Raw genomic sequence first — 13,123 nt, 5'->3', positions numbered from 1 at the left:
AGACAGGCAGACAGGCAGACAGACAGGTAGACAGACAGACAGGCAGACAGGCAGACAGACAGACAGACAGGCAGGCAGGCAGACAGACAGACAGAAAAGGGGGCGAGAGTCATATATCACAGGGGAGCGATCTGGCAGCCGCTTCTCGCCCCTCCAAACCGCCGCTTCTCTCGCCTTACGACCCGCCAATGCGTCCAGCGGTCATCACTCATCGCATGCCTTTCTCGCTCTCTCTCTCTCTCTCTCTCTCTCTCTCTCTCTCTCTCTCTCTCTCTCTCTCTCTCTCTCTCTCTCTCTCTCTCTCTCTCTCTCTCTCTCTCTCTCTCTCTCTCTCTCTCTCTCTCTCTCTCTCTCTCTCTCTCTCTCTCTCTCTCTCTCACCCAGGTGCCCAGTTTTTCGCCGCCGCCCCCCACCCCCCCATGACTTCCCCGGCTCCAGAAAGCAGATCTCCACTCGTTCACTCTGGACGCACGAGAGGCCACCCGCTCCGCCCTGCCTGCGCTCCCGCTCCCTCCTTGTTCTGAATGACGGGCGGTCGGTTCGATTTTGACGACGGTGGCACGTACTGCGGAGGCTGGGATGACGGCAAAGCCCACGGACACGGCATCTGCACCGGACCCAAGGGTCAGGGCGAGTACTCGGGATCGTGGTCCAGCGGGTTCGAGGTAGTCGGCGTGTACACCTGGCCCAGCGGGAATGTCTACCAGGGCTACTGGGCGCAGGGGAAGCGCCACGGACTCGGCGTGGAGACCAAGGGGAGGTGGATTTACCGCGGGGAATGGACGCACGGATACAAGGGCCGGTACGGCGTCCGGCAGAGCCTGAACACGTCGGCTAGATACGAGGGGACGTGGAGCAACGGCTTGCAGGACGGATACGGCGTGGAGACGTACGGGGATGGAGGTAACACCGAGGGATACGGGGCGCTGTAGTGCAGCCTGGGGAGGTGCTCCCAGCTAAGGCGAGAGAGAGAGAGAGAGAGAGAGAGAGGAAGGGATCATGTTGTGATTTATCCATCCACTCACACGTGTTATTTGCGGAGCTCACGGCGCACCGTTCACATGTTCGAAAATCCGGTTTCAGTAGCGAAGAGATGCGACACGCTGGTGCTGAGGTGGTCCGCCAAACCGCACCTGCAGCAAGCCTGTGTGCGCCGTAGGCGGCAGGGTGACAGCCCTCCACACGGTGCTGGCACCACTAACACCGGCAGCCAGGACACATGACGCGGCCATACTAACCAAAACCGGTGTCCCGTAGGCGGCAGGGTGACAGCCCTCCACACGGTGCTGGCACCACTAACACCATGCTAGAGAGCAGCCAGGACACATGACGCGGCCATACTAACCAAAACTGGTGTCCCGTAGGCTGCAGGGTGACAGCCCTCCACACGGTGCTGGCACTACTAACACCATGCTAGAGAGCAGCCAGGACACATGACGCGGCCATACTAACCAAAACCGGTGTCCCGTAGGCTGCAGGGTGACAGCCCTCCACACGGTGCTGGCACTACTAACACCATGCTAGAGAGCAGCCAGGACACATGACGCGGCCATACTAACCAAAACCGGTGTCCCGCAGGCTGCAGGGTGACAGCCCTCCACACGGTGCTGGCACTACTAACACCATGCTAGACAGCAGCCAGGACACATGACGCGGCCATACTAACCAAAACCGGTGTCCCGTAGGCTGCAGGGTGACAGCCCTCCACACGGTGCTGGCACTACTAACACCATGCTAGAGAGCAGCCAGGACACATGACGCGGCCATACTAACCAAAACCGGTGTCCCGCAGGCTGCAGGGTGACAGCCCTCCACACGGTGCTGGCACTACTAACACCATGCTAGACAGCAGCCAGGACACATGACGCGGCCATACTAACCAAAACCGGTGTCCCGTAGGCTGCAGGGTGACAGCCCTCCACACGGTGCTGGCACTACTAACACCATGCTAGACAGCAGCCAGGACACATGACGCGGCCATACTAACCAAAACCGGTGTCCCGTAGGCTGCAGGGTGACAGCCCTCCACACGGTGCTGGCACTACTAACACCGGCAGCCAGGACACATGACGCGGCCATACTAACCAAAACCGGTGTCCCGTAGGCTGCAGGGTGACAGCCCTCCACACGGTGCTGGCACTACTAACACCGGCAGCCAGGACACATGACGCGGCCATACTAACCAAAACCGGTGTCCCGTAGGCTGCAGGGTGACAGCCCTCCACACGGTGCTGGCACTACTAACACCGGCAGCCAGGACACATGACGCGGCCATACTAACCAAAACCGGTGTCCCGTAGGCTGCAGGGTGACAGCCCTCCACACGGTGCTGGCACTACTAACACCATGCTAGAGAGCAGCCAGGACACATGACGCGGCCATACTAACCAAAACTGGTGTCCCGTAGGCGGCAGGGCGACACGTTACACAAGTCGCGCTGAAAGGGATTATTGTTCTTTTGGAAAAGGTTGGCCCGGTAGGTAAGGGGCAACAAAAGTGGCTTTACATCTTGCCATGCTACCTCTTTATTTCGGGGATTACACGCCCCCTCCGAGTTACTCACACGTCATATGAGGGCATCGGACTCTGTGACGTCACGACACAGGTGACCGTCAACGTGTCAGACCAATAGAAAGGCGGTTTTGCAGGTTTTTGGTTTTGTTTTGTTTTTCTGCGGAGAGCCGGACTCTGTGACGTCACGACACAGGTGACCGTCAACGTGTCAGACCAATAGAAAGGCGGTTTTTTGGTTTTGTTTTGTTTTTCTGCAGGTCTGGGGACATTTCCGCTCCATCTTTTGTCGTTTCCTCTCCAAAGCGGCCCGACAGCAACATGTTGATTGGCTGCACTGGCTGTCAGTCAGTGGATCTTTGAAATCTGGTCGCCGGATTTCGACCTCCGGGACTACCCACAGCCTGCCTCATTCTTTTTTTTCTTTACTTGTCAGCCTTTTTGTTTTCTCCGCCTCTTTTTGTCTGAAACACGTAGAGAAGCTCAACATGGTCTTAAAGGAATAGTTCAGAGTTTTTACTGAAGTCTATACTTGTTTTATACTCACTGCTCCTGCAGTACAAAGTAGTGCATAGTACATATTCTATTGTCAACACACGTTGTCATGACTGTTCGGCTGTTTGGGACAACAGCTGTGTGTTGGCCTGTCATTTGTGACAATGAGTTCATCAAGAAAGACAGTTTTCCTTGCAGAATTCTGCTCAGTATGAGTGACGTCGTGTCACGTGTACTTGAACGCCTGAATGAGCTTCGTCGTTCACTCGTCAGAAAAGTGACATGTTGGCGGAGCAGTTGCTGACACTGCTTTAAGCATATTAACCAAGCTACTTTACAAGGTTTTTTTTTGAGAGAGTCTTGTAGTGCTCGAGTACATCTTTTTTTTTTTTTGGAGAACCTGATGCTTCTGTACAAAAGTTCAGGGCAAATAATGTTTCTTTTCTGTTCAGCTCCATCTGAAACTTGCAGCTGTGAGTGGATTTTTCCTAAAGATGTGTGCTACACAACTGTAATGCTGAGTTAATGCATGATAAAGGGAAGCAATCACAGCCAGCAACAGTGAACCAAACCAATTACCCCAATGCATCAATCAATCAATCAATCAATCAATCAATCAATCAATCAATCAATCAATCAATCAATCAATCAATCAACTAATTAATTGATCAATTAATTGATTAACTAATGCATCAATTGTTAAGTGGTCCTCAGCACGATTATATAGCAGCTTCCCCAGATATGTCCACCATGATCAAGTAACAACAAACTAACATTTTTGCTTAGCAACATTCTGCTTTTGACTAACAGTACGTTGTGTATTTAATTTATTCTTAATTAAAGGATAAATGGATGTATAAAACCATGTTTCTCAGTCAAAGGGCTTTCAGTTCTTTCTGTCTGTGACTTTCTGTATCGTTCCGCCCCCCCTCCCTCCACCAACCCCCCATCACCACCACCACCACATTTGATCTTCCAGCCTTAACTGTCCTTCCTGATCCTTCATGAAGGAAGAATTAAATCCAATGTCATATTAATGAGTAAATAATGTTCTTGATTACATGTAAACTTTGAAAACTGGTTTAGACTTTATAGTTGTTTTGTTCTTAAATGTACCTTTTGCATGGTCTCTACTGTGCTGCATAGTATAGGGCCCATGAGAGCCAGGTGAATTATACTGGGTATTTTACACTTAAACACTGAGAAAAGAAAACCCCTCTCGTTGTGATACTGAGTGTATGAATACATGTTATTATTTTCGGAGATAATTCATTTCTGAAATTAAACATGAAAATGATGTGACTGAGCTGAGCCTTAACTTTGGCCCACTTCTTTTCTTACACTTGCCTCGATCTTGTAAAAGGAAGAGACAGGTGGGAGATTAGGTTATCCCCGGCCTGCTAGGTGCCAGCGGTGGAAAATATTCTACTCCACTACTGTAATTCTAGATGATTTTAAAATACTTAACTCAAATGTCATAATGTTAGGGAACTAGAGATGACTACCTCGCTCCTTAGCACGGAAAACATGCAGCCTCCTATCCATCACAACTGCTGTTTAAAGTCACCGTCCTGATGCTCGTCTCTTCTAGCTGTACGAGACTGATATACGCAGTTTTGTTTGACAACTCTAAATCCCTGAGATCTCTTCAGAGTTACATACAGTCACCAGCGGTGTTACGTCAAAACCCTTCCCATTGCCAACAACAACAACACAACATGCTTGAAGTAAGAGTTCAGCTGTTGATGTGGTATCTGCTAGTAAAGACCCTTAGCAGACTTCTACTCTCTGAATCTGCATGCTAGCCATATTCCCAACTACGTGCCGTCTTCAAACCCACGCTATACTGCTGCTTTGGCTGCTACACTGACGATGCGAAACGTTGTGTTCTGGATTAGTTTTTGTTCAAACTCGTTAATGATTGTAGAATGATGGAACATTATGCTACATGTGCTTGCATAGCCTCAATCTTCAGGATTGTAAATGTTCACTGCCACGGTCATTACTACGAGTTGCATTGTAGCAAAAGGTATTGTTTGCAGCAAAAAACAGACACTTTGTGTTTCCTATTACAGTCACATGTAATAGGATTTGTACCAGTCAAAGGTTTCGATGCAGTCTCTTGGAGCACACTAATCAGAACACAATTACCTGCATTTGACTGAAAAATGCGATTACTGTGGTCAGATCTGTGTTTGGATTTCCTCAAACCGGTAACCCTCAAATTGCCTTCGAGTATGTGAGAGATTAGGATCATTTTCCCTGTGTCTAAAGTTGAAATCCAGGATTTTTCACCATTAATAGTTCTCAATGTCTCCCTTAATAGTTATTTCATCCATCTGGACCATAGAGCGAGGTTACACAATACTAACTGGCATCTTTTCCATGACTGGAGGCACTCCATATTCCGCTGTGGAAATGTTTTGACTGAGTTGGTGCAACAGCAAACATGTTCCTACTGAAGCAGGAAAAGGGATTGAAACGTTTCAGTCATGTGCCGACGCTTCTGTTGGACAGGTTATATACTAATTCTACAATCAATACTACATTAGAGAAGTGATCAGCTATAGTTTGATGTAGTTTGGAATATATTGTATTGCCTAGTTATGTAGCTTTGGTCCATGGATGCCATTTTTATAAAGGTGGGAACTGTTTACTGCTAAGCTGATGACACACAAGCGACAATAGCTGCAACGCCTTGTTTGTAGTTCTTCCTGCCAGATGGAGCGACAGATGGGGAAACCATGCATTTCAGCTGTAAAGGTATTTGTTATCATCATGGGGCCCTCACAAGGCCTGTATTTTGCCAACTGAGACAACAGCGGCACTGTGCAATATATCTATACATATACTAGCCACCTCCCTACAACTGCAGCATCTGTGGAGGGGAAGTTCTGGCCTTGATAATTCAATCAGGACAACTCATGTATGTTTTATTATATACACGGTACTGTTATTTAAACACTGGCCCTTAAAGTGGGGGGTAAGTGAGCTCAAATCTGTGTTTTGGGATACCCATACCCCAGGAAAACATATCAGTAACCATCCAGCCAATTCTGTATGATTAAAAATGTTGCGAAGTATATAAAACAAAGCTTCAAAAACGTGTAAAAATCTGCAGCGTCCACTGGTTTCAGACTCTGGGGGCGTGGCACCGAAAGGAAGACGGCGACGTCACCAAGGAAGCCGGCCAAAAAATCAAGAAAGGAAAACGGGAAAAATACCCAAAAACGGTCAAACTCCGCAAATCAGTTCTATACATGGTCCAACACATTTTAACATGTCAAAAGCAATACATCTCCCACATTTATAAAGTATTTTGAAGCAAATCTGTCAATTTGGTTACCCTGCTCTTTAATGGATCTGTTGTGAACAGCTGCACCTATAGCCCCTTTCCACTGACGCGGTGCCAATAGCTAATCTAGAACCGGTTCAACGCATTTCAACCCCCCCCCCCCAAAAAATAATAAATAAATAAATAAATAAATAATAAAATAAACGGGTCCTCAAAATTGCTGGTCCAGAAGTTGGAACCACTGAGTCAGTGGCTATGGGAGGGGCTACCGCAAGAAATTCGCCGCCATTTTGATAAAACCTTAGTGAAAGCAGCAGCAGTGGTGAAAAGTCGAGCCAGCAGTGTGCGGTGGAAGAGACCAACGCTTTCTTGGCACTCTGGGACTCCACAAAAATACAAGAGAAACTTGCAGGAACTGTGAGGAAGAACAAGGTGTATGAAGAACTAAGAGCAGAGCTTGAGATGGCTACAGAGGTAAACAGATTTTTATCCTTTTTTTAAAAGGAAAATCACCTTAACCGCCGATGCGTAACATTAGGTTCTCAGAAGGCACCAAGACAGAACTGGCTCCGCACTGGCACCAGAACCGGCACCGGCACCATCCTGATGGAAAAGATGTATAGAGTGCATTAAACTATCATCTATCATCTAGTTGAAGTCAACTATCAAATCAATGATCAAATATCAACAACATATATGTATATTGTATATGACTACATACATGTACATTGTACATACATGTACATTGAACAGATCCAAAGATGTGGCAGGTGGGATGGAGGTGGCCAAGCAGCACGAAATAAGCGTTGCATCAGCCGCACCATGGTATCCATCAGGCTCAACTAGTTTCCTCCAATTAAATAGCCCAACCTTGAACAGTTCAGCGGTCAGCAAGAATTCCCTGATTGAACTTTCTTTGCCCATCATAGCTAGCACTGGTGGGAGTATACTTTACTGCTGACTTTCTCAGATGCAGACTGGGCACTTAACTTTTGTTTATGAAAGCAGACCCTTGATCAACCGCTTAATCCCCCTTAGTGTCGCAAACATACCCGCCTCTGCACCTCAACAAGTGGCAGTGTGCTCTGGTGGATGGTGCAACAATGCTATTGACCATTTGTTTGGACTGCGCAGGGTTAGGATCCTTGACTATCGTGTGTTGGATGCCTTGCACTCTTTACTCCAGAGGCAAACAGCAAATTTGGAGGGACTTAGTGTGAATGTTGGGGTCACATGGTCCTGAAGGGTGAATGCTGGCGCGACTAGCTGCCGCTGCTCTCTGGATCTTTCTGTTGATTTTTCCTCTGTCCTCTCTGTTGTTCCTTTAGCCGAATGAACAGTAGCTCATTCTGCTGACAATTTCAGATACTTGTTTGCTTGTTTTTATCTGATAATCCTGTGTGCTTTGGGCTACCAATTGCTTTATACTTGGCTACTGGATTCCTCGCCTCCCCCTCCCCCAGCTGCTGTTCTACTCTGGAGCCTACGTTGGGTACAACACTGGCAACAATGTGGCTCAATAGGCGGTTTATATTGATTACGTTCGCCTGGATTATCCTCTTTGATACTCCATCCAGCAACACCGTTACTTCAGTACACGGCAGCGGACCTTTTCCAACTACCACCCCACCTCTCTGAGCCACCACCGGCGTTGCATCTTCACATCGCTTGTCGTTTTCGTCGGAAACACGTTCACGGCGGATCCTCTGGAGCTTCCATTTCGATGACACAAAACCAACACGTTCCTTCTGGTCTTCCATTCCTCGTCCCTCAAGAAAGTGCAGACGGACTGTTGACCACAGCACACTAGCTAACCTAGCCAATTTGGCTAGTGTAATGATCCGTGCCCTCTGGCTATGTTAGTTTATAACATTAATAAAGCAAGGACGACTTCTCTCGTGCTGGGTGTTTATTCACCGACCGGATTCCGACTGACGTTGTTACGTACATCACGTGACTTTGTTGTGGCGCTACGGAAAGCCGTAAGGGACATTAGCAAATCAAATATTACTAGCAAATATTACATCTCCCTTTTTCTGAAAAGTGCTGCTTTCTCTGCAGAGATACAGACCACGTTGAGCACGTTTATAAGCGAATACAATCTTAATAAGAAAGAATATGAAAGTGGAACTCTTATATAACTGGACTGCAACAAAGTAGTGTAAAACATTTCCTTCACTGTCTAAATGTGACACCGTAATAACATTTCATCTTTTTTTTCATTTCTTTTTTTTTTTACATTCATAAGTCAAGGATTTGTCTTGGTTTGACCGTGCGACCTGACCTCGTGGTGTAACCAGGCTGTGTGTCTGGTTGTCGCTGATTGTTCGTGTCTGGAGGTTCAGCATGCTCTTGCTGATGGGCTTGTGTGTTGTTGTTAGCGCTGGTAACAGTCTGCTGTGAAGTGTGTGTGTGTGTAGTGTGAGTGTTCACTCTGCTTTGTCGCAGGTGTTGACGGTTGCGTCGGTAGATCTGACCTTCTTTGGTTTGGATGTGGTAGCTCCTGTCTGTGTTCGCTGGTCTTTCCACAGTTGCAGGTCTCCAGGATCCATCCTCCTGCCGGAAGCGGATTGGTGTGCCTGCGGGCAGGTGGGGCAGAGGTTTGGCTGTTCGGTTGTAGTATGCCTGCTGGCGCTGTTGACATACCTCTCTCCTTTTGTGAACATCCTCCTGACTGGCGATCTGTGGCTGCAGGTGTTTTGCTGTTGATGGGAGAATGGACCGCAGCCTCCGACTCATCAGTAGCTGTGCCGGTGATTTCAGGTTGTCCACCGGTGTGTTGCGATACTCCAGTAAGCTCATGTAGGGGTCTTTGTTCTCAGCTTTGGCTTTGTCCAGGATGCGTTTGGCCGTCTGGACAGTCTTCTCGGAGAGGCCGTTGCTCTGTGGGTAGTGGGGGCTTGTGGTGGTGTGTGAGAAACCCCATGTCTGTGAGAAGTTGCGGAACTCACCAGAGCTGTAGCACGGACCGTTGTCGCTGATGATAGTCTCGGGGATTCCGTGTCGAGCCATTGCTGCTTTCAGCTTCATGATGACGGCAGATGAGGTGCAGCTGTAAAGTCTCTCTAGCTCGAAGAATCTGGAGTAGTAGTCCACAGTGACTATGAAGTCCTGTGAGTTCCATGTGAATAGGTCTGTGCCTATCACTTGCCACGGCCGCTCGGGTATGGCGTGTGACATCATTGGTTCCTTTGCATTTGCGCTGCGCCGTTCTTGGCATATGCTGCAGTCTGCTACCGCATCCTCGATCTGTTTCCCCATGCCAGGCCAGAACAGTAAGTCTCTTGCTCGGCATTTGCTTTTTTCCACGCCAAGGTGGCTGGCATGGATGCGCTGTATCATGTCCTTGCGAAGCTTTTGGGGGACAATGATTCTCTCACCTTTGAACAGGATACCGTCCATTTCTGAGATTTCTGCTCTGTGGTTCCAGTATTCCTGGATGCTGGGCGGGCACTTTTTCTTTGTGTCTGGCCAGCCAGTGAGTGTGGCTCGTCTGAGTGCGGTGAGCTGTGGATCTTGCGCTGTTTCCTGCTTGATTTCTGTGAGTCTTGTGTCGCTCACAGGGATGTTGCTGAGGACTGTGTGCACTTGGGCCTCCATCCCTTCCTGTAGGTCACTGTCGTGGTGTTCTATTGACTTGCGTGACAGTGTGTCGGCCACCGGTATGTCCTTACCGGGGCGGTGGATGATTTGGATGTCGTATTTTTGGAGCGCCAGGATCATCCGTTGCAGCCGGGGTGGTGCTGCTGCCAGTGGCTTTTTTAGTATTGCCTCCAGAGGCTTGTGGTCTGACTCCACAATCACTTTTCGTCCATACATGTACTCGTGGAACCTCTTGCAGCCGAAGACCACAGCGTAGAGCTCCTTCTCTATCTGTGCGTAGTTTTCTTCAGTGCTGTTGAGTGACTTGGACGCATAGGCAATTGGTTTGCCATCTTGGAGCATGACAGCCCCAAGGCCACTTTTGGATGCATCCACTTGGAGTCGCAGCTCTTTCTGCGGGTCGAAATATGAGAGTACTGGACCTGGGTGCTGTGTAATGAGATTCTTCATCTCTTGGAACGCCTTGTCGTGGACTGCATCCCACACAAACTCACTGTCCTGTTTCAGAAGCTGTCTGAGGGGTGAGTTTATCTGTGAGAGGTGTGGAGCAAATCTGGCGAGGTAGTTGATCATGCCGAGGACTGTCTCCAGCTCTGCTTTGTTCTGTGGGGGTTGCATGTCCTTGACCGCCTTCACCTTGTGTGGGTCTGGTTTGATGCCTTCGTGTGAGAGCGTGTGGCCGAAGTAGCTTACCTCGGACACGCATATGTGACACTTGTCGGGGTTGAGCCTCACCCCTCGCTCCCTTGTGCGCTTCAGCATCGCTCTGAGACGCTGGTCATGTTCCTCTTTAGTCTTGCCGAACACTAGTATATCGTCCACTATGGCCGTCACACCGTCCAATCCTTCATATGTTTCATCCACGCGTCTCTGGAACTCGTCTTGAGCGGACACGATTCCGAATGGCAGTCTGAGGAAACGATACCTGCCAAACACTGTGTTAAATGTCGTCAACATTGAGGATTCAGTGCTCAGTTTGATGGCCCAATAGCCTGACCGCGCGTCTAACACGCTAAAGTACTCAGCTCCAGCAAGCTTTGTGGTGGCGTCCTCCAGCGTGGGGAGGGGGTAGTGAGGTCGTTGTATCACTTTGTTAAGAGCTCTGGGGTCTAAACACACTCTAAGTTTGCCTGTCTTTGGCTTCTCAACAATGACGAGTGCGTTCACCCATTCTGTGGGTTCTGTTACCTTACAGATTATGCCGCCTTTCTCCATGCTGTCAAGCTCGTCCCTCAGTTTGCTGCGTAGGGCGATGGGGATTCTGCGTGGCGGGCAGACGACCGGCGTTGCATCTGGTGTGACGCGGAAGGTGCACTCGCCTGGGAACTCTCCTATTCCTTGGAAAACATCTGCATACTCATCCATTATGCTCTGTGATGTGACATTGTTTTCCTCGCTCACAGCCATCACTATTTTTACCAAGTTTAGGTCACGGCATGTTTTCATTGCCATGACTGGTGGGGCGTTTGTGTCAATGACGTAAAAGTCCAGCATAATTGCATTGTCTCTGTACTTACATTTGAGTTTGCATGTGCCTTTCACGCTCAGCGCGCCTCCTCCATATTCAGTGAGTCTGTGTATTGCTGGTTTCAGTGTCACATTTTTGAACAGCGCCTGGAACAGGTTGGTGGGAATAGTATTGGCCTGTGCCCCAGTGTCTAGTTTAAACTTTACCTTCTGTGGAGGTGTGCCAATTCCAACCTCTACGTAAGCCTGCTCGTTGCTTTTTCCGTTGTTCTCTATTGAGATGCAGTCTATGTACAGCTCTGTCTGTTCTCCCACAGCGGTGCTCTCCACTGTAATGTTGTCGAAGTACAGTTCTTCCTGCTCTCTGTCAGTGGTGTACTCTTCTGGGTTCTCTCCGACGGCATGTACTGTGCCGCGGTAGTACTTTGTCTGTCCCTGGGAGCTAGACTTGCATACTTTAGCAAAATGATTGAGCTTCTTGCATTTAATGCATTGTTTACCCTTAGCTGGGCAAGTGGCTTTAGCGCCGTGTAGCCCTCCACAATAGCTACACGCCCTGGCGGCGGTGCTAACGTCCCTTTGTCTGAAGTTAGCGTTAGCTGCTTTGGGTGCGTTCGGTTTGTAAGTCTTTCTGCCTATTGCGTGCACCGTTTCATGTGTGCTGCCCTGGCCCATAGACTTTAGCTGTTGCTTTGCTAGCTCGTGTGAGCGGGCTACATCTATGGCCTTTTCTAGCGTTAGCTCAGCTCCCTGGCTAAGTAGCTTTTCTCTCACTCTGGGTGAGTTGGTGGCAAACACGATGCGGTCCCTGACCATCTCGTCGGCATTTGGGTAGCCACAGTCTTTGACTAGGAGCTTTAGCTCAGTTACAAATCGTTCGAAGGATTCACTCTCTCCCTGCATCTTTTCATGAAATTTATATCTGGCATAAATCGGGTTTGCTTTGGGGGTGATGTACTCAGTGTACTTATCGTAGTACGTTTCTAGCTTCTTGGCTTGTTCTCCGCTGAGTGTCCAAGTGTTGTGCACATCGCGCCCTTTTTCCCCTATCCAGAGCAGGAGGTAGCTGCATTTCTCCTCTTCATTCTTCCCGCGCAGGGGGCCCGTGAACATTAGCTCCGTTGTTTGTCGAAATCGTCTCCATGCTTCAGGTAAGTTCGCCGATTCCCAGTCCATCCGTGGAGCTGGAACGCCGTACGAATCCATATTGGGTATTTAAACTCCGCTACTCTGACACCATGTAATGATCTGTGCCCTCTGGCTATGTTAGTTTATAACATTAATAAAGCAAGGACGACTTCTCTCGTGCTGGGTGTTTATTCACCGACCGGATTCCGACTGACGTTGTTACGTACATCACGTGACTTTGTTGTGGCGCTACGGAAAGCCGTAAGGGACATTAGCAAATCAAATATTACTAGCAAATATTACAGCTAGCATCAAACTCGACAAACAAAAAAATAGAGAGAGAGAAAGAAAGAAAAAAGATCCGCTTGCTAACCAGCAAGGGACTTCTACTTTTGATCTACTGAATGATCTGAAGTTCGATATCTTGTGCTTGACAGACGTGGCAGCAACCCAGTGACTTCACAGCTTATCCAAACTATTTGTGCTGGGTTTGTGTACACATGGGGAACAAGGGGGGGGGGTCTCACGATACTGTAGCGAATTCGGGGGACAACGCAACCACAGCAACTGCCGCGGCCGGGAAGCGAACCCGGATCGCCCGCACCCTGGGAGACATCGCTAACC

At 48.8% G+C, this 13,123-nt stretch overlaps 1 protein-coding gene across 2 annotated transcripts in view; it reads left to right on the top strand.

Moving 5' to 3' along the window:
* The first annotated feature begins 524 nt into the window (after positions 1 to 524).
* Positions 525 to 13,123, top strand: part of LOC130124091 (junctophilin-1-like) — a 55,256-nt gene continuing 42,657 nt past the window's right edge. For both annotated transcript variants that reach the window (XM_056293485.1, XM_056293484.1), the window contains exon 1: positions 525 to 903. In XM_056293485.1, the coding sequence (XP_056149460.1) occupies positions 525 to 903 (379 nt within the window). The remainder of the gene's footprint in view (positions 904 to 13,123) is intronic.

The sequence above is a fragment of the Lampris incognitus genome, chromosome 14 (genome assembly GCF_029633865.1).
Source record: "Lampris incognitus isolate fLamInc1 chromosome 14, fLamInc1.hap2, whole genome shotgun sequence".
Classification (NCBI taxonomy): domain Eukaryota; kingdom Metazoa; phylum Chordata; class Actinopteri; order Lampriformes; family Lampridae; genus Lampris; species Lampris incognitus.
This window is presented reverse-complemented; position numbering and strand designations above follow the sequence as displayed.